At 42.7% G+C, this 23929-nt stretch overlaps 1 protein-coding gene and 1 non-coding gene across 4 annotated transcripts in view; both read right to left on the minus strand.

The window, feature by feature from the left end:
- Positions 1-8793: 8793 nt before the first annotated feature.
- The window catches only part of LOC132585515 (sodium channel protein type 2 subunit alpha-like), a 79465-nt gene continuing 64329 nt past the window's right edge, over positions 8794-23929 (minus strand). For all 3 annotated transcript variants that reach the window (XM_060257459.1, XM_060257460.1, XM_060257461.1), the window contains 7 exons: positions 20727-20849; positions 17362-17643; positions 15793-15846; positions 14372-14509; positions 12745-12849; positions 12009-12279; positions 8794-9968 (listed from right to left, as the gene is read on the minus strand). In XM_060257459.1, coding sequence (XP_060113442.1) covers positions 8794-9968; positions 12009-12279; positions 12745-12849; positions 14372-14509; positions 15793-15846; positions 17362-17643; positions 20727-20849 — 2148 coding nt within the window. The remainder of the gene's footprint in view (positions 9969-12008; positions 12280-12744; positions 12850-14371; positions 14510-15792; positions 15847-17361; positions 17644-20726; positions 20850-23929) is intronic.
- Positions 21938-22009, minus strand: TRNAM-CAU (transfer RNA methionine (anticodon CAU)). The gene has a single exon. It is a non-coding gene; the product is annotated as a tRNA-Met (tRNA).

The raw sequence follows: 23929 nt of genomic DNA on the forward strand, positions 1-23929 counted from the left end.
CCAGGAGGATTGGTTACATCAGGGGTGTGTGGTCTAACATGCAAAGGAGTTTCTGCTACAAAAAAGGGCCTGGTAGGCCTAATCTGACACTATCACCACAACATCTAACAATACAGAACGGAGGAAATTTGCATTAGTGGTGTGGTGTGCTTCTTTCCCCCTCTTCTGTATTGAATTTAACCATTTCCGTTACTGTTTCCTGTACCCTTCTGCTCTTACACACTGGAACAATGCTCCAACATGGTGCTTCCCCTGTTACAGACAGTTATTCTGCCTGCGACAGTGCATCTGTTCAGTTTAATAAATCATTGTGCCCTGAAGGTCTGCTATGCTTTGGCTTGATTACAAAGTATGCCATCCTTTTACCAATTTCTGTGCATATGTCCCAAAGGGAATTCATGCAGATTTACTTTAATTTGCTTACTTGTAATTCTCCCCCCCCCCCCTAAGAAATGCTTACCCTTTTTCATTCCACTCTGGTTTATATATTCCTTCCCCCACCCGCCTCAGGTCACATGCTGGATGCAACGTTTCAAAATCCAAGGCATGGTCTAAGAAGCAGCAAAACAAAGCATTCTATTCCAGCTCACCGCCTCCATTGCAGGGACGTGCAGGTGGTGATGCCCGTCACCATGGCAACAGCATCCCACAGGGAGGTCCTTGCCTAGGATGATATGGAGATCCTGAAGCAGGGGGAGAGGGTCTGGTATACAGTAACCCCGAGATACAAAATTCCTCACATTGACTGCAGTCTATGGTAATATTTAGTCCAATGGCTCGTTTTCTGTTTACATCTTTACATGGTAACTGATGGAAGCAGAAGCAAACTGCATTTTCATTGGTCTGGCTTGTTGCGTTACTTTGAATATTGAATATAACTGCATAATAAACTGCTCACATTTTGCTGTTGTTCCTTTTCGCTTTCTGCTACATAAAGTCAGGGCCAGATCTAGGGAGGGGCAGAGGTGGGTGCTTGCCTTGGGCGCCAACGGAAGGGGGCACCAAATTGGGTATGGAGTCCATTGTATTCTATGGGACCGTAAGATATTATGGCCCATAAGGGGATGTCATTTTTTAATTTTGCCCCCCTCCTCAAAAAACATGTAGATCCGGTCCTGCATAAAGTCCCAGATGTGGTAAATCAGCATTTTTTAAAAAAAGAAAAACATTTGTGCTGCTGGGATGAAAACTTCACTCTCCCCTCCTTCCTCAGTATCACATGTCCAACCCATGTTGCAGTTCCTGTGCTGGCTTTGGAAGGAAATCTGGAGTTCTAGTCAGAGAACTCTATTGCCATGTTGTCGCTTGACCCTGAAAAGTTTGGCAGAATCGTTCTAGAATTTGGTTTGAGGGTGCAGTATTTCCTCAGATAGCAGAGCCAAAGATGCATTTGCAAAGTGGGTCCTGGCACACACACAAAAATATGTCAGGATGGATTTGACATAAAGTAGCCCATTTGCTTTAAGGCAGACGTCCAATTCTCATTTAAGCTTCATAGCTGTTGCCCAAGTACGTAGCTAGGACAAGACAACGACATACATACTTATGTATCCTTTTTCTGATTCTGTGATACCAAGTTTTCAGCAGACCTTTTCAAGCTCAGAAATGGTTATCAAGGTTTGTCCCTCTCTACAGTTCTGATCTACAAACTGAAATCCACTCCAGTGGTCTGTACAGTTGCTGCTACATTTGAAAACTTGCATTTGCAGCCCACCAAACCTATGGTTGATCCATTGCCATTTACCTGTTTGTGAGGGACAAAAATGTTGGATTTAGTCACTCTTGATCCTACCTCGGTGGGAACATGTGCGGCCTAGGCTGTGGGAACTGCACTGGCTGCCAATCGTATACCGGGTTCATTACAAGGTGCTGGTTATCACCTTTAAAGCCCTATATGGCCGAGGACCTGCCTAACTTTTTTATAGCAGTCCACGTGCAAGATATCTAGATGCACTGCTTTCTGACCATCAAGACCTTCCTGACAATGCCAAGGTCCGTTTTTTACTCCACGGAAATCACAACTTTGTCACTACTCACGTTGCTTGCTTTTTACAGGTTGCGATCCAAATCAGAGAGGCTTTTACTCATGCATAGCATACTGCTATCTTATGTCATTTAACTTTTGCTGGTTTTTTAAGGTTTTATTATATTCTATAGTGTCACTGTTGGTTTTAAAGTATACTGTATTCTTGTATTAATGCCAATAAAGGTCTATAGTATGGTATGGACCTGCCTACCTTAGGGACCGCATCTTTCCATATGTTCCCCAGAGAGCACTGCGTTCCAGCTCACAAAATCTTTTGGAAATCCCTGGGCCTAAGGAGGCCAAACTGAAAACAACCAGGGAGCAGGCCTTCTCCATAAAAGTGCCCCAACGGTGGAATCAGCTGCCGGAGGAGGTGCGGGCCCTACGGGATCTCAATCAGTTCCGTAGGGCCTGCAAAACTGCCCTCTTCCAATTAGCCTTTTAAGATGGAACCGGAACTAATATTACGCTGTCTTGGACAAACAGAGATTGTAGCACCATTGTATTGTTTTAGCTTATTTTTAATATTAATTTATATATTGTATTTATACCATTGTTGATTGATTTTATTATCTGTTTATTGTTATACCATGATATTATATCATGCTTTATAAGCCACCCTGAGCCTGCCTTGGCAGGGAGGGCGGGGTATAAATAAAAACTTATTATTATTATTAATCAGAGAATCAGCACAATCAATGACCATGTCAACCATTTTTAAAGAAGGTACACCTATACTCAATATAGTACAGCCCACGGTAAACACAACCTCAGAAACTCCTCCATCCCACTGCAGCCTACTGAATTCTCTTGGGAGATAGATAAAAGTAAAATTGGAGGTCTATAGTAGGAGGGAAGGTGACATGGCATAGCCTGATCTTGTGAGATCTCGGAAGCTAAGCAGGGTTGCTACTTGAATGGGGGATCACCAAGCAGGACTGCAGGGGAAGGCAATGGCAAACATGGCTTCTCACTTGCCTTGGAAGACCATTGCTGAACACCATAAGTCAGTTGCCACTTGATGGCATTTATGCATGTAGTGTGTGTGTTTGTGTTAAGTGCCATAAAGTCACTTCTGACTTATAGTAACCCTATGCACAAATGACCTCCAAAATGTCTTATTGTTAATTGCCTTGCTCAGGTCTTTCAAACTGAGGGCCATGGCTTCCGTTATTGAGTTAACTAATCTCATGTTGGGTCTTTTCTTTTCCTGCTCCTTCAACTGTTCCTAGCATTATTGTCTTTTCCAGTGACTCTTGACTACTCATAATGTCAGTCAGTAATAATATGATAAAAGCACAATAGCCTCAGTTCAGTCATTCCAGCTTCTAGGGAGAATTCAGTCTTGGTTTGATCTGTGTCTTTTTTGGTGGCCCACTGTATCCATAAAACTCTTCTCCAACACCATATTTCAAAGACATCAACACTCTTCCTGTCAACTCTCTTCACTGTCCAGTTTTCACATCCATGCATAGTAATGAGGAATACTATGGTATCATGGAACTTCCTCTGTAGCAGGAACTCCTCTGCATATTAGGCACACACCCCTGATGTAGCCAATCCTCCAAGAGCTTACAGGCCTTAGTACAAGGCCTACTGTAAGCTCCAGGAGGATTGGCTACATCAGGGTGTGTGGCCTAATATGCAAAGGAGTTCCTGCTACAAAAATTGAATTATCACCAGCAGTATATCCATACACTTAAGAATCTTTCCTAGCTCCTTCATGGCTGTCCTTTTGAGTCTCAGTCTTCTTCTGATTTCTTGGTTGCAGTCTCCCTTTCAGTTGGTGATGGAGCCAAGGAACAGAAATTCTTGAACAATTTCAGTTTCTTCATCGTCAACCTTAAAGTTGTATAATTCCTCAGTAGTCATTACTTCTGTCTTCTTGATATTCAGCTGTAGTCTTGCTTTGACACTTTCTACTTTAACTTTCATTAGTAGTCATTTCTGGTCTTCATGGTTGACTGCTGCTAAAATGGTATCATCTGCACATCTCAAATGGTTGTTGTTCCTCACATCAATCTAATCAAGCTTTCCTTATGATATGTTCTGCATATAGACTGAAGAGATAAGGAGATATAATACATCCTTTTCTGACACCTTTTACTGATTGAAAATCATTCTGATTTTCCATATTCTGTTCTGACAGCGGCCTCTTATCTAGAGCAGCATGTAGGTAGAATCAGTGGAAATCATCCACTGTTTTGTTAATGAAAATTTTAGTAGAAATCCACCCCATGGTACTGAACAACTCCACTTTGTGAAACCTAGTTGATAACTGGTGTGCAATTGACAGTGGCTATCAGGGTTTTTAGTTTTTGTTTTTCCCCAGAGCATACTTGATTTTTTGCTCCCATAGGACTTCAGAATCAGCATTTTTGCTGACTTTGATTAATGTTCCTCATCCTTCAGTGAATGTGTGTGTGAAAAACTTACACCCGCATTGATTAAACTAAGATATAACTTAAGTGAAGACTGTTTGGCATGCCTCCCTGGCTGCCTGCTATAAATTGTTCATGATATGTCTTCCCATATACACATCAAATCTCCTTTGTGCTGTTAAGATGCATGTGATTGCATCTTGAGAGATTGTAATGCAGTTCAATGTTCACTTCTTGAGTGACTGGAAAACTCTTTCGCTTCTTCTACTGAGATTCATGGTATTTCTTATCAAAAAGAATGAAATATTTACTTTTACGTGTACAGGGACACCAATTTCTAAATGCAATGGCAATGTATATTTATACTTTGTGCATTTTTTTTGCCAGTGTATATCAACACATCACTATGTACTCACTACATCCTTAATGCAAAATGGAGAATTACCCTACATGGGCACTCTGTTGCCACTAGGAATACCTCTGCATTCACAGCAGCAATGAGTCCACAAAAGGGAATCATTCTTGCATGGAAACAGCCTAAAACTATATTGTACACATTTATTGCCTGATCTAGGAATCAACTAGACTATCATACCAACTCATAGCACTGGATGTTGCTGATGAAGAAACTTCATAGTGGACATAGGATTAAATTTTAATGCTTCTTTGTCTCACACTGTTGCAAAACAGCCCAACTGGCGTTTTCTCTCTTGCTTTCAGAGGGGTTTTTCTTTCCATGTTTTTGGTTCATCTACTGCCAGCACCTGGCTTTTGTTGTAATTACCCACTGAAGACCAGTGAAAGCCCCCAGCTTCTCTTCATTGCATTGCCACTCTGAGACCCACCTCACGCCTGCGTATCCCACTACCACAGGAACAGCTTGCTACAGTTATGCACAATTGGGGGAGTAGCAACTTGCCAGTTGATTGACTGCCTCCCCTTTTCCTTGTGCTGGTGAAAGTCTAGGTGGTATGGAGAACAGTGTCTATCATTAATTTTTTTTAAAAAAATCTATTAAAAAGAAATGCCCACAGACATACTCGCAGCATAGCAGCAAATTGAGCAAGGGATCCAAAAGAAAACTAAAAACATGCAATTCCTGTATTCCTCACTGTGTACATGCCCTAGCTGATGTTATTCTAAGTCAGGCTCAATTTACTAGTTACTGAGGTTCTAAAAGATTCCCATTATCATGGAGTCTTTGTTCAGACATGGTCCCAGCCCCTAGCAATGGCCACCTTCAACAGAAGTCCCAGGTGAGAGCTTTATCGACCAAAATGGAATAAGCAAAAAAAAAAAAGAGAACTTTCCCTTTGTGCAAAGCAATTTTATTATCTCTCGCTGCTCACCCACTTTGTGGGTTTTACCTGATGCTTCCAGGAAGTTTTTCATGAAGTCTTTCTAACACCGTTAAGTCACCCACATTTCTGTTTGCTGCTGGACATCTATTCTAGATTTAAGGGTGAGTTGATCATGTCATTGTATCTGGCTAGGCCTGCCACTAACATTTCTAAATCCCAGTTGGGTGAGGCTGGATAGCAGTTGACTTTTCCCCTTCTGCTTGTTCTGTGCCAAGAAAAACAACAACTTTAAAAAAACTTTTAAAACTCATGGTGAAGATATTGCATACAAAATAATATCTACGAAGTAAAACACATTTCTCCATACATGCACCATCAGAAAAATATAGCAGAGCCCCATAGTGGTAATTCTACCACATTATATTCAGTGGCTATTAGATAAACACTTTTGAGTGGTAGTAGTAAATATCCCATTCTTTAACGATAGAATGACAGCACAAAGTCAGTATATATATAATACAAATCTTCATTCTTTGTTTGCCATGATCATGACACTTATAACGGATGACGTGGGATCCATCAATGAAAGCTTGTGCAACAATATATTTGTTATTCTTTCAAGGGCCATACAAGACTTTTTTGTGATTTTTTTAAAAAATTGTAGTTCATGTTTTATGTGTTGGTAGAAAACTTCCTTATGCAAGTAACACTGAGAAGCAAAAGCTTTTCAGCAAGAAACAGGCTACATTTAATTTTAGGTTGTATATGGAACACATATATTCTTCATCGGGTTACACTCAATTTGCTGTTTTATTCTTAGAGAAACATGGGTTTTGTAATGTATTTGGGATGAGTTAGTACAATACGCATCAAGGAATAAGAGCAGTTTATGGGACAAACATGATGCTTTAACAGTCTCGTGTTATAGGCAGTGATTGCAAATCCAGTGAGCAGCTAATACACACTCAGTTGAAATTGTTATGGACTTAGTAACTCAAGCCTATTAAAAAACAAATAGTAACTTCCTAATTCTGCCAGGCTACTCCTTCCACTACCCTAGTTCTAGCTCTAATACATAGTAATTTATAAACCGGAGCCAGCGTCTAGAGAAGGCTATGTGCAAACCGCTTACATGTATACTCAGCATAGTGGCAGTCCATTTGCCCTTCTGGTGGTGTGCGTCTTGTGTTGTACTTTAGAGTCCCCTGATCTGAGGGGGGGAGGAATGTAAAATTGCTAGGGCTGCTACTGGGAGAGGGAAGCTTAAAAAAGCAGGGAGAGACATCACTTTAGTATCATCCTAAAGAAAGTAAGCAACCAATGTTTAATCATGTCTTTATTCTTCTGTATTGTGGAGGTCTCAATTGAAGTTACAATGAATGTAAAGTAAACAAAGTGACTGTGGAAAATAAAATTACATGAATCTGAATTTATGTACATAAATGCCGCCTTTAATTTTGTTTTTTTTACATTATTTATATATGCTAGCCACATTGCCAACGGGTCAAACAGTTTGCAATATTCCCTATGCAATCTTGGTCTATGACATATAGTCGACATTTGAAAATTTTAAAAAGGCAAAAAGAAAAAAAAAGCAGTGTAATGTTCATAAATAACTGCAAAATATTGCTTGGTGCTGTGAAGAAATGAGGCAATTTCATTCATCACTTCCTATAGAAAAGAAACGTGGGCAGTGGGAGGAGTGAGGTACAGTAGTAGCGAAAGGCAATATTCACATGCATTGACACCCTCCAAATTATCTATAATGGTACAGAATACAAGATATTACCTGTCAAGAGCTTGCAAGCTAGATCTGCTGTGGCACATGTTTGCAGGATTACATTGCGGCCAGACCACCCTGTTGGTATGCTGAAATATGTACAACTGTGAAAGAATGAGTATTTATATCTCGTAAAAGTGTTTATATATATTTAATTTAGGCATGAACTGCACTGAAAGCAGATACATAAGCAGCACTTTAAGACAAAGTAGAAATTTTAAGACCCTACCTTCTGGCCCCTTTTCTTCAGGGCACATTATGTACTAATTTAGTGCCCCACGCCATTTGACCAGTGTCTTGGTTTGCCATTCAGTTCTGGAATGTAGGTCACCTCCTCTGTACTTCTCTTCTGCTTCATGGCTCACTAGAACTGTGCTGCTGTAAATTTAATCTGTTTTGGAAATCAACCTGTGGCATAGGAGATAGCCAGTGCAGAGAAGACCCTACCTTTAGTAAAGGGCTGGATCAAGATGGATCCCTAGGACAACTGGAGTTTTTTACATGCTTGAATTTAGTGATCGGCATAAGAAAAATAACACATTTTGGAATTTTTATAAATTGCAGGCACAAGAAGATTTGCCCATCACAAAGGTGTAAAAATTTCTTTTTTAAAAAAAAGAAAAGAAAAAGAGCCAACTTGACGTACAGAAGTATTGAAAACTCTCGCTGCTTGGCCTGATGATGTCACGCTGTTTCTATGCAGGGCGTATAGGTGCAGCATGCCGTCACGCAAATTGCTTCTCCGTCTGTACGTTATAGAGAATCAGAGAGTAGAACGCCTGGTCCTAATAAATCCCCCCCTCCCTTCCATTGCAACATAAAACCCGTTTACAAAAATAGTCACATATAATAATAAACACCCTGCGAATTTTAAAAAAATGATAAATTCACCAACACTTTTTTTTTTGTAAAAATATGGCAAATGTGGCAGTTGAAATACACACAGTGGATACACTTACTGAACTAAGTGTCTTGCAATATATTAAAACACACCAGTTATAGCCTCACACGACTTACTCCCTGTGATTCAGGCACCCATACTGTCTCTCTTCTACAACATCGGTGGCAGCAAGAGCAGTAATTCGCTGTCAAGGCTGTTACCCTGTTTTATAGAGTTACAGTCCGATGCCAGGGGAACACTGTCGTGTTATAGGCACTGACCTTTAGAGATTTTTTTTAAAATATATATTTGTTAAAAGTGAAAGTTTGGCATAAATCTCCTATCAGAGTCCAGCAGATGAATACATCCTTTCCAAAGGTTGTAAACTCCTGCCCCCACATCAACAGAGTTCAAAAAAGTTTGTTTCACTTGACATCTTTACCTCCGTAGTCTCTCTCTGTGTTGCTTTTTTCATAGCTGTCTGGCTTTGTAACGCTATCATAGGAAGGTGGGGAGGTGGTAGAGGAGCTCTCATCCGTTTTCTCTGGAGTGGTGTTTCCATTAAGCTTATCAGTAATCCTGTCTTTGATGGGCAGGAGATCGCCATCTTTGCACTTACCTTTATTATACAAAGAAGTCACTTTTTTAACTTTTTGTTTTAAGAGGAACCGCCTGAAGGCTCGCTGTATGATGGTAGCAGATACTTCCTCCTGCTTTCGTTTCAATGTGGTTGTAATTGGTTCGTACGAAACTTTTGAAGGATTTGCTTGCATAAACCGATCTTCCATTTGTACTCTAAGCAAATCCATTTCTTCACTTTCTCCCAAAACACGCTTTGTAAAGGCAAACAAGATGTCAAGGCAGTGAATTCTGTCACCACTTACCATGGGCAGATCCATTGCAATAAGCGGAACATGGTTTGGTTTTGGAATCAGAAGAGGAGGATCCAGTGAAGCAGCGAAGTCGGAGAGTTTACTGTATTCTATAAACTGGGATGCAACCGGATCAAACTTTTCCCAGACCTCATAGAACATTTCAAAGTCATCCTCGCTCAAAGGCTCAGCACTTTCTTCCGTTGCAACACTGAAGTTCTCCAGAATAACAGCAATGTACATGTTTACGACAACTAGAAAGGATATGATAATGTAGCTGACAAAGAAAAAAATCCCAACAGAAGGATTGCCGCAGTCTCCTTTGACTGAACTTCCTGGATGATCTATCTCAGGGTCACAGTCTGGAGGCCCACTGTTAAGAATGGGTGCTAGCAAACCATCCCAGCCAGCAGAGGTGGTAATTTGAAAGAGGCAGATCATGCTGTTTCCAAAAGTTTCAAAGTTGAACATGTCATCAATCCCAACTTCTCTCTTGACGTAGGCAAAGTTGGACATTCCAAATATAGCGTAGATGAACATGACGAGGAAAAGCAGGAGACCGATGTTAAACAAGGCAGGGAGAGACATCATCAAGGCGAAAAGCAGAGTGCGGATCCCTTTGGCGCCCTTGATAAGCCGCAGGATTCGACCTATCCTGGCAAGGCGGATAACTCGGAACAAGGTGGGGGACACAAAGTATTTCTCAATAATCTCTGCTAGAAACATACCTGTAAAAGAAAAAAAAAATATTGAAATGCAGCATGAGTTTTACAGCACTGTCATTTATCATTTTTTGGAACGTGATTTGGCCATTAAACTCAGGATTCCATGTACAAGTGTCAGATAGCTAAAGTTAAATTAAGTCTGCACATCGGTGTCAGTGCAATATTCTTGTTCCTTCTGATTAATGTGATGATATACAAGTAATCATTACAAAAAACACTTCATGTACAGGAAACTAAGCAATTAACAAAAACAAGAATGTGCTTGATCAATTTTCAATTATTCTGAGGACATTTTAAAGCTATTGACTGATAGCATAGCAAAATCTGTAAAACACTCTGGTTCTCTGAACTGTAATGGGGTTTGTACACTAGAAAGCACTACAGAAAGTAGTAAAAGAACATTAAAATAAATTGGTTTGAGTGATGTGAGAGTGTCAGTCTACAGCAGAAGGAAAGGGATCACTGACTTCACAGAACTGCAATCACAGTTTGAATGATGCGACAGGATTTTCCTGCATCTTCTTACCTGCTGCAGCTCCCCATCCAATAAAAGCTGCATTGGAGGGTCGAGAGACCCTCTCTTTAGGGCCACTTTACCCCTGACAATTTTTCTACACAAGTAATTAATTGCATGTAGGAATAAAGAGGCCTTCTGGTCATATGCAATGATATATTCATATATTTTGTAGCTGTAGATAGTGGGGGATCCCCTGGATTTGGGGACTTCCCCTGACTGTGGACCAGCTGACCCATCCCTTCCCTAGGGTTGCCAATCTCCAGGTGGGGGCAGGGGATCCCCCGGTTTGGAGCCCCCCCCCCCCGCTTCAGGGTCATCAGAAAGCAGGGGGAGGGGAGGGAAATATCTGCTGGGAACTTTATTATAATGGAGAATGGATCCGCGGGTATCTGGGGCTCTGGGGGGGGGCTGTTTTTTGAGGTAGAGGCCCCAAATTTGCAGCTTGGCATCTGGTGCCTCTCCCCAAAATACCCTCCAAGTTTCCAAAAGATTGGACAAGGGGGTCCAATTCTATGTGCCCCAAAAGAAGGTGCCCCTATCCTTCATTATTTCCTATGGAAGGAAGGCATTTTAAAAGTGTTCAGTTCCTTGAAATATGATGGTCAGAACTCTCTTTGGAGTTCAATTATGCTTGTCACACCCTTGTTCCTGGCTTCGCCCCCAATGTCTCCTGGCTCCACCACCGAAGTCTCCTGTCTCCACCCCCAAAGTCCCCAGATATTTCTTGAATTGGACTTCGCAACCCTACCCTTCCCTCTGCCAGAGACCATTTTTTGAGCTGAAGCCCGGGCTAAGCCAGTCAAAACTGCGTTCCTGTGTGTTCCTGCTCAAAAAAAAAGCCCTGCATGTTATAAAAAGTCTGCAGAAGGATTTTATGAAATCAAATACTTATCAAGAGGCCACTTCCTCACCTTTGTCAATGGAAATTTTATATTTTGTGAAGCTTGCTTGAAGTCATGAGTTTACTAGCCTTTTTCATTGTGCTTCACTGCTAGATAAAACCTCCTTCAAACTAAAGGTATGGCATATCTACAAACGCTTTAAGTTACTATATGGCCCCACAAAATGATAAATGGGGGGGAGGGGAAAAATAAGGACAAAATTATATAAATCAGTGCCTGAGTCCATCAAGGCACATGCATATTTGGATCCCCTTGGTATATTGGGCGGTGGGGGGATACGTGCAGACAGATATGGGCATGCTTCTGCATGGGATGCCTTTAATGTCCTTCTCATTTGCACTAGACAGTCTGGATAAGGATGCACACGGCCAACTGCATTATAACGCACAAGGAAACGTGTGGCTACATCCTGTCTTGGGCAGCACATGTATTTATTTAAAGCATTTGAATCCCGTCTTATTTTCTCAGACTCAAAGCAGCTAACAGTGTAACATTACAAGCCTGCAAGGACGCAAAATTTATATCTTGATCAGGGATCGTACAAGGACTATATAGAGTTTCTCTTCTGTGTAATTCCTTTGAAATGTTTCTTTAAAAAAAATTCTCAGAAACAAACATTCTTACCTACAATTGACAGAATGACAACCACAAAATCAAAAATGTTCCAACCAATGGTGAAGTAATAATGACGGAGGGAAGTCAATTTGAGGACACATTCTCCAGTAAAAAGGATAATGAACACGAAGTTAATTCTATACAAAATGGTTTCCATTTCTTTACTTTGGTCATCTGTTTCCACCATCATGGTGACCATGTTAAGGCAGATAAGAATCATGATGCTGATATCAAAGGCTTGTTTTGTTACAAAATCAAAAACCATGCCTTGGAATTTATTCTGCAAAATCCAAAACAAAATGTTAAGATCATTAAAACTTTTACGAATGTGCCAATGAGCCCACTTTCCTATTACCAAAGTTTCATTCTTTCCCTCTGATGCCCTAGGATCACATCCTTTAAAGATGGCACATTTAAAATCTACTTTCAGTCACCCACTTTTCTGTGAAACTATGATTATTATAGCTATTATTCCACTGCAAAACAATCAAAAACGAAATCAACAATTCCAATCTTGTCTAAGCTGCAGTAGGATTCAGGCAAATCATAAAACTAAAATATCACTATCACTATTATCCGTTATTTCATGTATCTAATTGCCCTGCTATGGGCTATATTAACTATTTGAATTATAATGTTAGGAAATATATGATTTGGGCACATTTAAGTATAAATACAGAGAGCAAGAAGCAAACAGAGAAAGCAATACATTCAAAATACCAAGTAGAAAGGGATTAATTCTTACCCCTGGTCTGGGGATAGGTTTCTGGGGCTTTTTGGAGCCTAACTTTTTCATTGCATTATAGTATTTCTTCTGTTCCTCTGTCATAAAGATGTCTTGCCCTCCAAAGTAAAGGGACAAAACCAAAACCAGTTACAACCATGCTTATGGATGCTCTCTTATATCAGTGGGCGTTTTCGCACTGACCTTCAAGTGGTGCGACCACCCTCCTCACGCCGGCGGATCTGCAGGGATTTCGCACCAGAAGCGCCGGCGCACCCAAAAGAGCCGGCGACTTCCGTCGCGAAACCAGCTCAAATGGAAACCGCCAAGAAGCAGGAAAACGTTCTCACCACTCACCACTTGAAGGTGAGTGCGAAAATGCCCACTATGTTATTATCTGGAAATGTATCAACACTCTGGTAATACATGCAATTTCAGGCCTGCATTCAAGGAAATCGATTGCAGCCATGAAGCAATGTTGCACAAGGGCATGGTTCAGATTATCAATATTCTGGTAAAACGTGCAATTTTAGGTCTGTACCCAAGAAAAGCAATGAAGCAATTTTGCAGAAAACCATGGTTCAGCTGTTCCTCAGACTATGGTTTGGAGGATTAAAGGAAACTGCAGGCTCATATGCTCCTCTGCACCTTTTACACATAGTTTTTACTTTCAGTTTGCACTTTTCTGTAAACCACAGCTTCTCATAATGTCTAAACTGGCCAGCTGTGGATTGGCTTCCTTTAAAATTCCCATTGATGAAAGGATTTCTGCAATGTTGAATTGTATATGAAAAGCTTGTGCGCTCCTCTTCTGCTTTGATTTATATTTGTTCATGCAACATTGTTAGTGTTACCATGCTATTTTGAGAGCTGCTTGCATGCTAGGGTTACCAGCCTCCAGGTGGGGCCTGGAGCTCTCCTGTTTTTACAACTTATCTCCAGCTAGCAGAGATCAGCTCCCTTGGAGAAAATGGCTGCTTTGAAGGTAGACTCTATATAGCTGTTGTATTTGTGCTTAGAATTGTATCTATAAGCTGGAGTTCTTGCCTGGCTCACTGGGGCCTGAAGGACAGAGCTTGGGGGACTCGGGAACAATAGGCAGCTGCTGCCCTGCTCCAATCAAGAGCCCCCGACTGGTTTGAATGGTCCAATCACAGGCAGTGCGGGAAATTTGGGTGTGTATATATAGGGGGCCCTGCGGCCCTAGTTTTCAGCCTTTGTAGGCAGCGCTATACCATGCTGTATTCAATAAAAGAGCTATGTTCACTACCACCTTGCCGCATTAATGTATAGAACCCACTATATATAATAGCATTATACCATGCTGAGGCCCCTCCCATCCCCAAACCCTGCACTCTCCTGGGTATTTTCCAACCCAGACCTGGCAACCCTATTGCATGCCAAAACGTAGGATAACAAGGTAAAAATGAATAACTGAATAACTGATGTTAAAGTTACCACAGGATAAACTCAGGATAAAATGAATGATAACCTTTTGTTTAACTATTTGAAATATATGGAAAATGCATTCAGATTACTATGCTAGACAAAACTTAGATTTGGCAGTTTTAAGGCATATGTAATTTTACTTCTAAAAGCAATCTGAAGAGAAACCAGCAAGGGGGGGGGGAACCCTTCCAATACTTATCTTCTTTTTTTGCTGATTGAAGTTATCTATGATGACACCAATAAAAAGGTTTAAGGTAAAAAACGATCCAAATATGATGAAGATAACAAAATAAAGGTACATGTATAGGTTCTCTTCATACATCGGCTGATCTTCCACCTACAAACCATTTAAAAATGTATAATATTTTAGAATAGACACTAAACACGAAACGATTTGCTTCACAACATAGTCATTTAATTTAAGGGGAGAGGGAGAACCTGGAATGTTTACTCATCTTTACGCAAGCATTTTGTTCTGTTGTAAATGACAAACCAATGGGTTTTCATTCAGTAGCTTAACAAGACTAGGGATGGTTTTTAGAAGGTAGCCTTGTTGGTCTGCAGTGGAACAGTTAGATTCAAGTCCAGTAGCATTTCAGAGACAAAAAAGATTTTCAGGGTATGAAGCTTTTGAGAGTCAAAACTCCCTTTGTCAGACACAGGTAGGAATGGAGATCTGAGGCTTTTTATCCCACTCAGAAGGTGGAAGGGAAGGGAAGAATGTTTGTAAAGGATGCAAAAGTACCATGCATATTGTTATCGGCTTGATTAGAGCACAGGGGAAACGCTTGGGGGAAGAAAATCAGCATCTATAGTGAAATAAGAATCCTATATCCCTATTCAGCCCTGGGGGTCCATTGTTCTGAACTTGTGAATGAAATCACAATCAGCAGTCTCACATCTCCTTTGTTTGAGGATTGCTACTCTTAGGTCAGCAATGTTCACCTATAACTTAACCCAGGGGTGGCCAAACTGTGGCTCTTTCACACATGTTGTGTGGCTCTCGAACGCCTACCATCCTGTCCGCCAGCTTGGGGAATGCAATTAAAGTTGCTTTCTTTCCACCACTTTCTTACTTCTCCCTCCCGCCATTCATTTGCCTGCCTATCTGCCTGCCATCCTTCTGGCTCTCAAACATCTGATGTTCATGTCTTACAGCTCTCAAACAGCTGGTGTTTATTCTACGTGGCTCTTACATTAAGCAGTTTTGGCCACCCTTGACCTAACCTGAAGAAGAAGATGGGATTTACATCTTGCCTTTCACTACCCAAAGGAGTCTTAGAGCGGCTTACAATCTCCTTTCCCTTCCCCACAACAGATACCCTGTGAGGTAGGTGGGACTGAAAGAGCTCTAAGAGAAACTGCTCTTGCTAGGAACAGCTTTGTGAGAACTTGTGACTGACTCAAGGACACATCAGCAGGTACATGTAGAGGAGTGCGGTATCAAACTCAGTTCACCCAGATTAGAGTCTGCACGCTTAACAACTACACCAAAGACGAACTGACCATGACTTGACTATAGGTATTGCTTTGTGGATTCCCCCGTCTCGTAAAAAGCAATCTACAAAAATATACCCAGGCTGTATGGTTCACATCCACAATGTATAAAATGGTACTTACATCCCGTGAATCAACAGCTGCATACATAATATCCATCCAACCTTTAAAAGTGGCCTATGTAGAATGCAAATATTGATTATTGTTGTAGAAGTAATGGTCACAAAGCATTGATAGACACAAAGCATTCAGTGTAGCAAACCTATCTTTATTGCATGCATGCAGGAAATTTTCACGGTAAATTCTGTAAAGAAAGTTGCTTCCAGTGCTTTATAACCCAGGCCTATGCTTCGCTATGTTTTCATCCTGTTTGTACTGCCTCAACTTCAAATTCTTGTTACCCAGTTGCTGCATTGTTTATGGTATGTCTTATAATGTTTTCATTATTCCATTGTTTATTTTAAGGTTGTAATCCACTTTGAGGCTCTACAAAAAGGGCAGACTATAAATACAGGGGAAACAACAGGAATGCAAATACAGTAGGGGACCAAATTCCTACTCTAGTGATGCAGGTCACTTATATTCCTTCCACAAGGGTGGGCTTTTTTTGTAGCAGGAACTCCTTTGCATATCAGTCTATACACCCCTGATGTAGCCAATCCTCCTGGAGCTTACAGCAGGCCTTGTACTAAGAGCCCTCTAAGCTCTTCTTAATTCTTCATACTCATTTAGGAAAATGAGGATTGACTTGGAGGACTGGCTCTATCAGGGGTGTGTGGCCTAATATGCAAAGGAGCTCCTGCTACAAAAAAAGCCCTGGCCACCAGTATCGTTGCAGTAATATATTAGTTCTTCTGGCATGTCACAATGTTTCTGAAGAAAAGGAAAGCAAGAGAGCGCTAGGTGGAATTTTCAGCACTAATGGGTGCATCTTAAAAGTTTTGAGAATAGGCCCAACTTCCTTCCTGTGCCAGCAGCAAATTGCATTAAGCAGCTTCTGGGCTTTTAAAAACTGTAACAGTTGGTCAGCTCAAGCCCACTTACCAAGGGACTGCATGTCTCTTCTAAATAGCCACAACCCTCAAGACAGTAGCACTGGAATAAGCTGCCCTGTCCGCCCCTGTAATGCCCCTCCAATACTTCTGCTGGATGGGCAACAGGACCTGGCAACCTATTTCCTTCTCACCCTTTAACTTCCTGGTTTTAAAAAAGCAGTGTCTAGTCTGTTATAATGCAACAACTATCACACCACATATTTTCATAACATGGCGGACAAAAAGGTTAGTCCACAGGTATTTTTTAATTGCAGAATTTTGGCATGAGCACTGCTAATGTAACATACAACCAGATCCAGATTGACCAAGTGGCCAGAAGGGCTTTCCCACTAACAGCAATCTTGCAGAGAGGAACATTACAGGAGGTGGCGGCGGCCACAAGTATAGCCACCTTCAAGAGGGGTTTAGATAAAGATATGGAGCACAGGTCCATCAGTGGCTATTAGCCACAGTGTGTGTGTATATATAAAAATTTTTGCCACTGTGTGACACAGAGTGTTGGACTGGATGGGCCGTTGGCCTGATCCAACATGGCTTCTCTTATGTTCTTATGTTCTTAACCGACTTTTTTTTTTTTACAGTGGTGTAATTTTCTTGTATTTCCCTAAATGGGAACATAGAATAAAGAATTACTTACAACTTGAAGCAAAGCAAGATAGCCAGCTCCAACATTGTCAAAGTTGACCTTCACATTTTTCCATCGGGCAGGTTGATTGTTTTGTATAAGCTCTTCACACTGGGTTTTATTGTTGACTTCGCTGGCATTAAACATCTCGCCTGTTGTGGTATTAACGCAGTGGTAGAACTTGCCAGCAAAAAGGTTCACACCCATGATGCTAAAGATCAGCCAGAATATGAGACAAACGAGAAGCACGTTCATGATGGAGGGGATTGCACCTATCAGGGCGTTAACAACCACCTAGTGTGCAAATTGAAGAAGAAAAGAAAAGAAAACTTAGCTTTTATAGCTGAAAAACAGAACTTCATAACTGTAATATGCTTCTCTATAATTTGGCATTCAAGATATTTTGATCTCTGTACATGAGAAAACATAATCCACATTCACAGAAAATCTTCTAATTAATGGCAATGCATTAAAAACAGAAAGACTTAAACTCTATAAACAAAGCAAGTAAGTGCAAAAAAGTAAAAGAAAACCTGGTAGTGGTAAGATGGAATCAAAAAACTGTGTGTCCTCTATGAAGGGAAAAGAGAGAAAAAAGTTAAACACAAAGAACAGAAACCAAAGAATAATACAATAAAGCTATGACTTGAAATAAAGAATGACTGCAGAGGTAAGAACCCCAAATGAGCAAAATATGCTTGCACATGAACCAAGTCGCAACCAGGGCTTCAAGATATAAGCTATGCAACAGGAGCAGTTGTAATCATGCCAACAAATTTTCACAAAACAATCAAGAAAAGTATATCTCAATTTCCTACTATAGTCATTTAAAAAAAACCCTCATCCTTAAATATCCTTTAAATCCTTTATAGTTTTATAGGAGGAAGAAAGCAATGACTTTGCCTCTTCTGAAGCAGGTGGCAGGATTTGCCAGCTCCCCCCCACACACACATCTCCTCAAAGGAAGCATGAGGCTGGGGAGAACCAATTGGGGCTCAGCGTGGGAGTGCTGGCCAATGAGAGGTTGGCTCACCAGCCAGGTGGTTTGGCCCAGCGCAAGCTCCCCACCCTCTTTTAAGACCATGTGGGATCAGCTAGTTGCTGGTTTTGGGGGCTGAGCAGGAATTTTTTTGGCCTCACTCAGATTGGCAGAGAGGGAGGTCTTCTTTCGTCTGCTCCGCATGGTTAGAAGGGGTGAGGGATAAATAGGCCTTGCAAAGCTGGTTAGGCCCTAACTGGGAAAGTGAGAAAAGCACAGGTTGAAGGGATTTTGAGTTGGCAAGCACCCGAGATATCAGCAATGGGGGGGTCCTCAAACTGGGTACCTATGGACTTTGCAGTCAGGGTGTCGCAGTTGGGGGCCTCTTCGGGTTGGGGGAGCGTATTACAAGCCTTAAGGCTTGGCAGTCATGGGCCGCCGGAATGTGCACTCCCTCCCCTCTAAGCACTATTGTGTGGGCTGTGATGACGAGTAAGGTCTGGAGGGATCCCAGACCTGGCTCTGAGCTGGGGTGGGTTTGCCCTGTTAGGAAGCTTGCTCTGCAAGTACAATACAACCGGTGCTTTAATGTGTTGCAGATCAGCTTATGTTTAAATAAAATTCCCAGTTTAACCCTTAACCTGTGTCGTGTTTCATTTGAGGGGCAGGCGGGCACAACTTTATGTGTTGATCAACTTTATCTGTTGATCTATTGTTTCTTGGCTGCATCTAATTAATGAAATAACTACACTCCTTTTGTGTAATATCCAAGGTAACTGGTATAATAATTTCAATGCATACACTGCATTAGGTGAGAGTAATCCTGATGGAGAGACATAATACAGCATGCAATGTTTTTGAAAAGAGTACAGCAAAGCCTGGGTGGTTGCTATCTGTTCAATAAAGTTCAGATTTTCCCAGTTCCACCTATATGACATTTATTTCCCTACCCTATCCCAGCAGTGGGCATTTCCTCTCCCCTCCCCCCCACCACAGTGGAGCTTTTGGGTTTTTTGTTTTAACTGATAACCAGGGCTTTTTTTGGTAGAAAAAAAGCTCAGCAGGAACTAATTTGCATATTTGGGAACACCCCCTGATGTCACCATTGTTCCACAAAGGGCTTTTTTGTAGGAAAAAGCTCAGCAGGAACTCATTTGCATATCCGGCCACACCCCCTGATGCCATGCCAGCTGGAACTGCGTTCCTGTGTGTTCCTGCCCAAGAAAAGCCCTTATAACATTGTAACAATCCTTGTTGTATCTGTTTCTCCAAATCCCCAGGTTTCATTTAAAAAAAAAAAGTCTCTTGTGTTTTTTGCTGAAGAGCTATCAGAGGAAACACATATTTGGAGTGAGCTGCAGGTCTCAGCCAAGTTTTTCTTACTGCTGCTCTCTCACTCCTGGGCAAAAGCTTTGTTAGCTAGCATACTCTGTAACTAGCAACCCCCATTTTCCCATTAATGCTGGTTAACAGAGCTTTTACTGCACTCATGTTCACTGGACTATTAAAGTGACCAGGGCTTGGTTTCAGCAGGAACTCACAGGAGTACAGTTCCTGAACCTCCAGCCAGGGTCTCCATGCAGTGCGGAGTTCTCTCTCCAGTGCGCACAGATCCCAGGGATATGCAAACGAGATATGCTACTGAGCTCCTGCACCTTTTTTCCTACAAAATGACCCCTGAAAGTGACACTCTTCACTGGATGAATTGACCTCTTGCTATTTTCGGAGGATACACTGACATCATGCAGCCTGTGAAGAATGTATTTGTACAGTTTGTGCAAAATGTATATATATGAGAATATTGTGCTTCTAAAGGAGCACAGAAAAAAATGCAAAGCATGCCATCCAGCATATAATTAAAAGTCCTGATCTTCCCAAATGAAAGAAAGGAAATTTTTTAGCACTTCTGACTCCAAAATGTCTTTGAAAGCATGGGATGATTTTTGTGCTGAATATGATTCTACTGGGACTTTAGTTCAGATCTTTGCCCCTCCCCTTGTATGACCACCAATAAATTATGCAAAATAGTAAAAAATGGCAATTACATAAGTGAAATTATGCACGACTCAGCTATTTTCAGTGCAAACTTTGGACTGCCAGTCTTCAAAAAATTATACTTCTCAAAATACACAGCCTGTAGCAGGTCTTTCATATCTGTGCAATCCCGAAACCACTTTAACCAACATACATTCAAGGAGCCCAGAAAGTTTAAGAGGTCTGAAGATTAACTGAGAAGGTTTGGATAACTCAACACTTTGTAGGAGACCTGACAACAGTGGCATGCCCTAGAAAAGAAAATGGTGAAATCTTTCAAAATGGACTTCTTATTCCTTAAAGCACACGAACAGCTTCATTTCATGCAGACATTATTCCTGGCTCATTCATCACTGTTGCTCACCCTCATTCCTTCAAATCGTGACAGGGCTCTTAAAGGCCTCAAAGCTCTTAGCGTTCGAAGTGATTTAATGGCACCAAGTTCGGAATAGCCCAGAGCATTGGCTACTAAACTAACCAGTGAAACCTGCAGGGGGGAAAGTAAAACATGTTACTGGTATTTCATTGTAACATAGATGTAAAGAACAATGCCTTGTTATATCTAGGTATTGTGAGCCAATAGATTAAATAGAATTCACCCCAGAATTTGTTGGGGGAGGGAGCTGAGAACAAACATATAAACATATGAAGCTGCCTTATACTGAATCAGACCCTCGGTCCATCAAAGTCAGTATTGTCTTCTCAGACTGGCAGCGGCTCTCCAGGGTCTCAAGCTGAGGTTTTTCACACCTATTTGCCTGGACCCTTTTTTGGAGATGCCGGGGATTGAACCTGGGACCTTCTGCTTCCCAAGCAGATGCTCTACCACTGAGCCACAGCCCCATTCATGGCTCTCTAGGGTCTCAAGCTGAGGATTTTCATGCTTATTTGCCTGGACCCTTTTTTGGAGATGCCGGGGATTGAACCTGGGACCTTCTGCTTCCCAAGCAGATGCTCTACCACTGAGCCACAGCCCCATTCATGGCTCTCCAGGGTCTCAAGCTGAGGTTTTTCACGCCTATTTGCCTGGACCCTTTTTTGGAGATGCCGGGGATTGAACCTGGGACCTTCTGCTTCCCAAGCAGATGCTCTACCACTGAGCCACAGCCCCATTCATGGCTCTCTAGGGTCTCAAGCTGAGGATTTTCACGCTTATTTGCCTGGACCCTTTTTTGGAGATGCCGGGGATTGAACCTGGGACCTTCTGCTTCCCAAGCAGATGCTCTACCACTGAGCCACAGCCCCATTCATGGCTCTCCAGGGTCTCAAGCTGAGGTTTTTCACGCCTATTTGCCTGGACCCTTTTTTGGAGATGCCGGGGATTGAACCTGGGACCTTCTGCTTCCCAAGCAGATGCTCTACCACTGAGCCACAGCCCCATTCATGGCTCTCTAGGGTCTCAAGCTGAGGATTTTCACGCTTATTTGCCTGGACCCTTTTTTGGAGATGCCGGGGATTGAACCTGGGACCTTCTGCTTCCCAAGCAGATGCTCTACCACTGAGCCACAGCCCCATTCATGGCTCTCTAGGGTCTCAAGCTGAGGATTTTCACGCTTATTTGCCTGGACCCTTTTTGGGAGATGCCGGGGATTGAACCTGGGACCTTCTGCTTATGAAGCAGATGCTCTACCACTGAGCCACAGCCCCATTCATGGCTCTCCCGGGTCTCAAGCTGAGGTTTTTCACGCCTATTTGCCTGGACCCTTTTTTGGAGATGCCGGGGATTGAACCTGGGACCTTCTGCTTCCCAAGCAGATGCTCTACCACTGAGCCACAGCCCCATTCATGGCTCTCCAGGGTCTCAAGCTGAGGTTTTTCACGCCTATTTGCCTGGACCCTTTTTTGGAGATGCCGGGGATTGAACCTGGGACCTTCTGCTTCCCAAGCAGATGCTCTACCACTGAGCCACCATCCCTACTCAAATAAATGCAAAACTTATGATACATTAATCATGTGTAGCAGTTTGTCAGGTGCTTGACAACCTTCGTGTTTTAATATTCCTGAGCAGACAGCAAAATCAGAAAGTGTATGGGGTCCCTGGAAGGTCTCTGGACATGGTTAATGGCAGTGCCAGATGAAACCCTCTGGAGGCCTTTAGGCAATCGAAATCTTGAGCCCCTCGCAAATTATCTCACAGTAAGTGCCCACAGCCCCTGTTGCAGCTTGCAGGCACCTTCTCAAAAGCCCCTTTGGCTAAGCTTTGGGGGAGAGGCAGAGAGAGGCAAACTTGGCAACAACCCCCGCCAGCAGCCGCACCAGCCAAGTTGGGCAAAGATAAGCCCAGTTGCTGGCTGTGCGTGCAGACCGGGAGGGCTATCAGAGGGGGAGGGGAAGCTGGCCTGGGGCCCCTAAAGTGGAGGCCCATAGACCAGTGCCTACTTGGCCTAATTGTTAATCCAGCTCTGGTTAATGGGTAGGGATGCCAGTCCCCAGGTTGGGACTGGGGATCCCCCAGTTTCTGGTGCTCCCCCCAGACACCAGCCAGCTGGCTGGTGGCGGGGAAGCCCTGCTCCAACAGTCCTCCATGACTCCACAGAAGCTGTACATGGGAGCTGCATGCACCTGCCCCGCAAGCAGCAAATTCTCTGAGCAGGGGCTACCAGCTCCTGCCTTGCAAGCCTCAATTTCATGCCCGCTCTTTTCAAGTGGAGACCATGTACGCCTGCCCTGCAAGTGGTGAATTTGTGACGAACAGAGCAGGTGCGTGGGGTGCCCACTCCCCCCCTCCAACCATTTAAAGGGAAGAAGAAGAAGATATTGGATTTATATCCCGCCCTCCACTCCGAAGAGTCTCAGAGCGGCTCACAATCTCCTTTACCTTCCTCCCCCACAACAGACACCCTGTGAGGTGGGTGGGGCTGGAGAGGGCTCTCACAGCAGCTGCCCTTTCAAGGACAGCCTCTGCCAGAGCTATGGCTGACCCAAGGCCATGCCAGCAGGTGCAAGTGGAGGAGTGGGGAATCAAACCCGGTTCTCCCAGATAAGAGTCCGCACACTTAACCACTACACCAAACTGGCTCTCTCAGGAAGGTCTCCAGGAAGGTCCTGGAACACCCCCAATGCCCCTCCCCAGTGAGAAGATGGGACTTGGCAACCCTATTTGTGGTGCATGTTTTGGGCATGTTACTTGTCTCCTTGCAGTTTCCTTGCTGTTTTCTTCTAGAAATGAATGCAAAATGCAGAAAATGAGGGAAAATGTTGGGGAAAGTTATACAGCAGGGGTGGCCAATGGTAGCTCTCCAGATGTTTTTGCCTACTACTCCCATCAGCCCCAGCCATTGGCCATGCTGGCTGGGGCTGATGGGAGTTGTAGGCAAAACAACCATCTGAAGAGCTGCCGTTGGCCACCCCTGTTATACAGCACTGAGAGTTGGAGCTTTAAGAGTATTTGCTGACTGTTATACTGATATAGCAAGTGTAAGAAGCTTAAGGTATGTTTGCACCCAAGACAGGGAGCTAAGCTACTTTTTCCTCTTGTACAAACAACACACAGAAGTGGTTGCTTAGCTCCCCAATTGCTCAGGATGAAGCAGTGTGAAAGTTAAGCCTGCCTCTCATCCCTACTGG

The sequence above is a fragment of the Heteronotia binoei genome, chromosome 16, assembly GCF_032191835.1.
Source record: "Heteronotia binoei isolate CCM8104 ecotype False Entrance Well chromosome 16, APGP_CSIRO_Hbin_v1, whole genome shotgun sequence".
Lineage (NCBI taxonomy): Eukaryota > Metazoa > Chordata > Lepidosauria > Squamata > Gekkonidae > Heteronotia > Heteronotia binoei.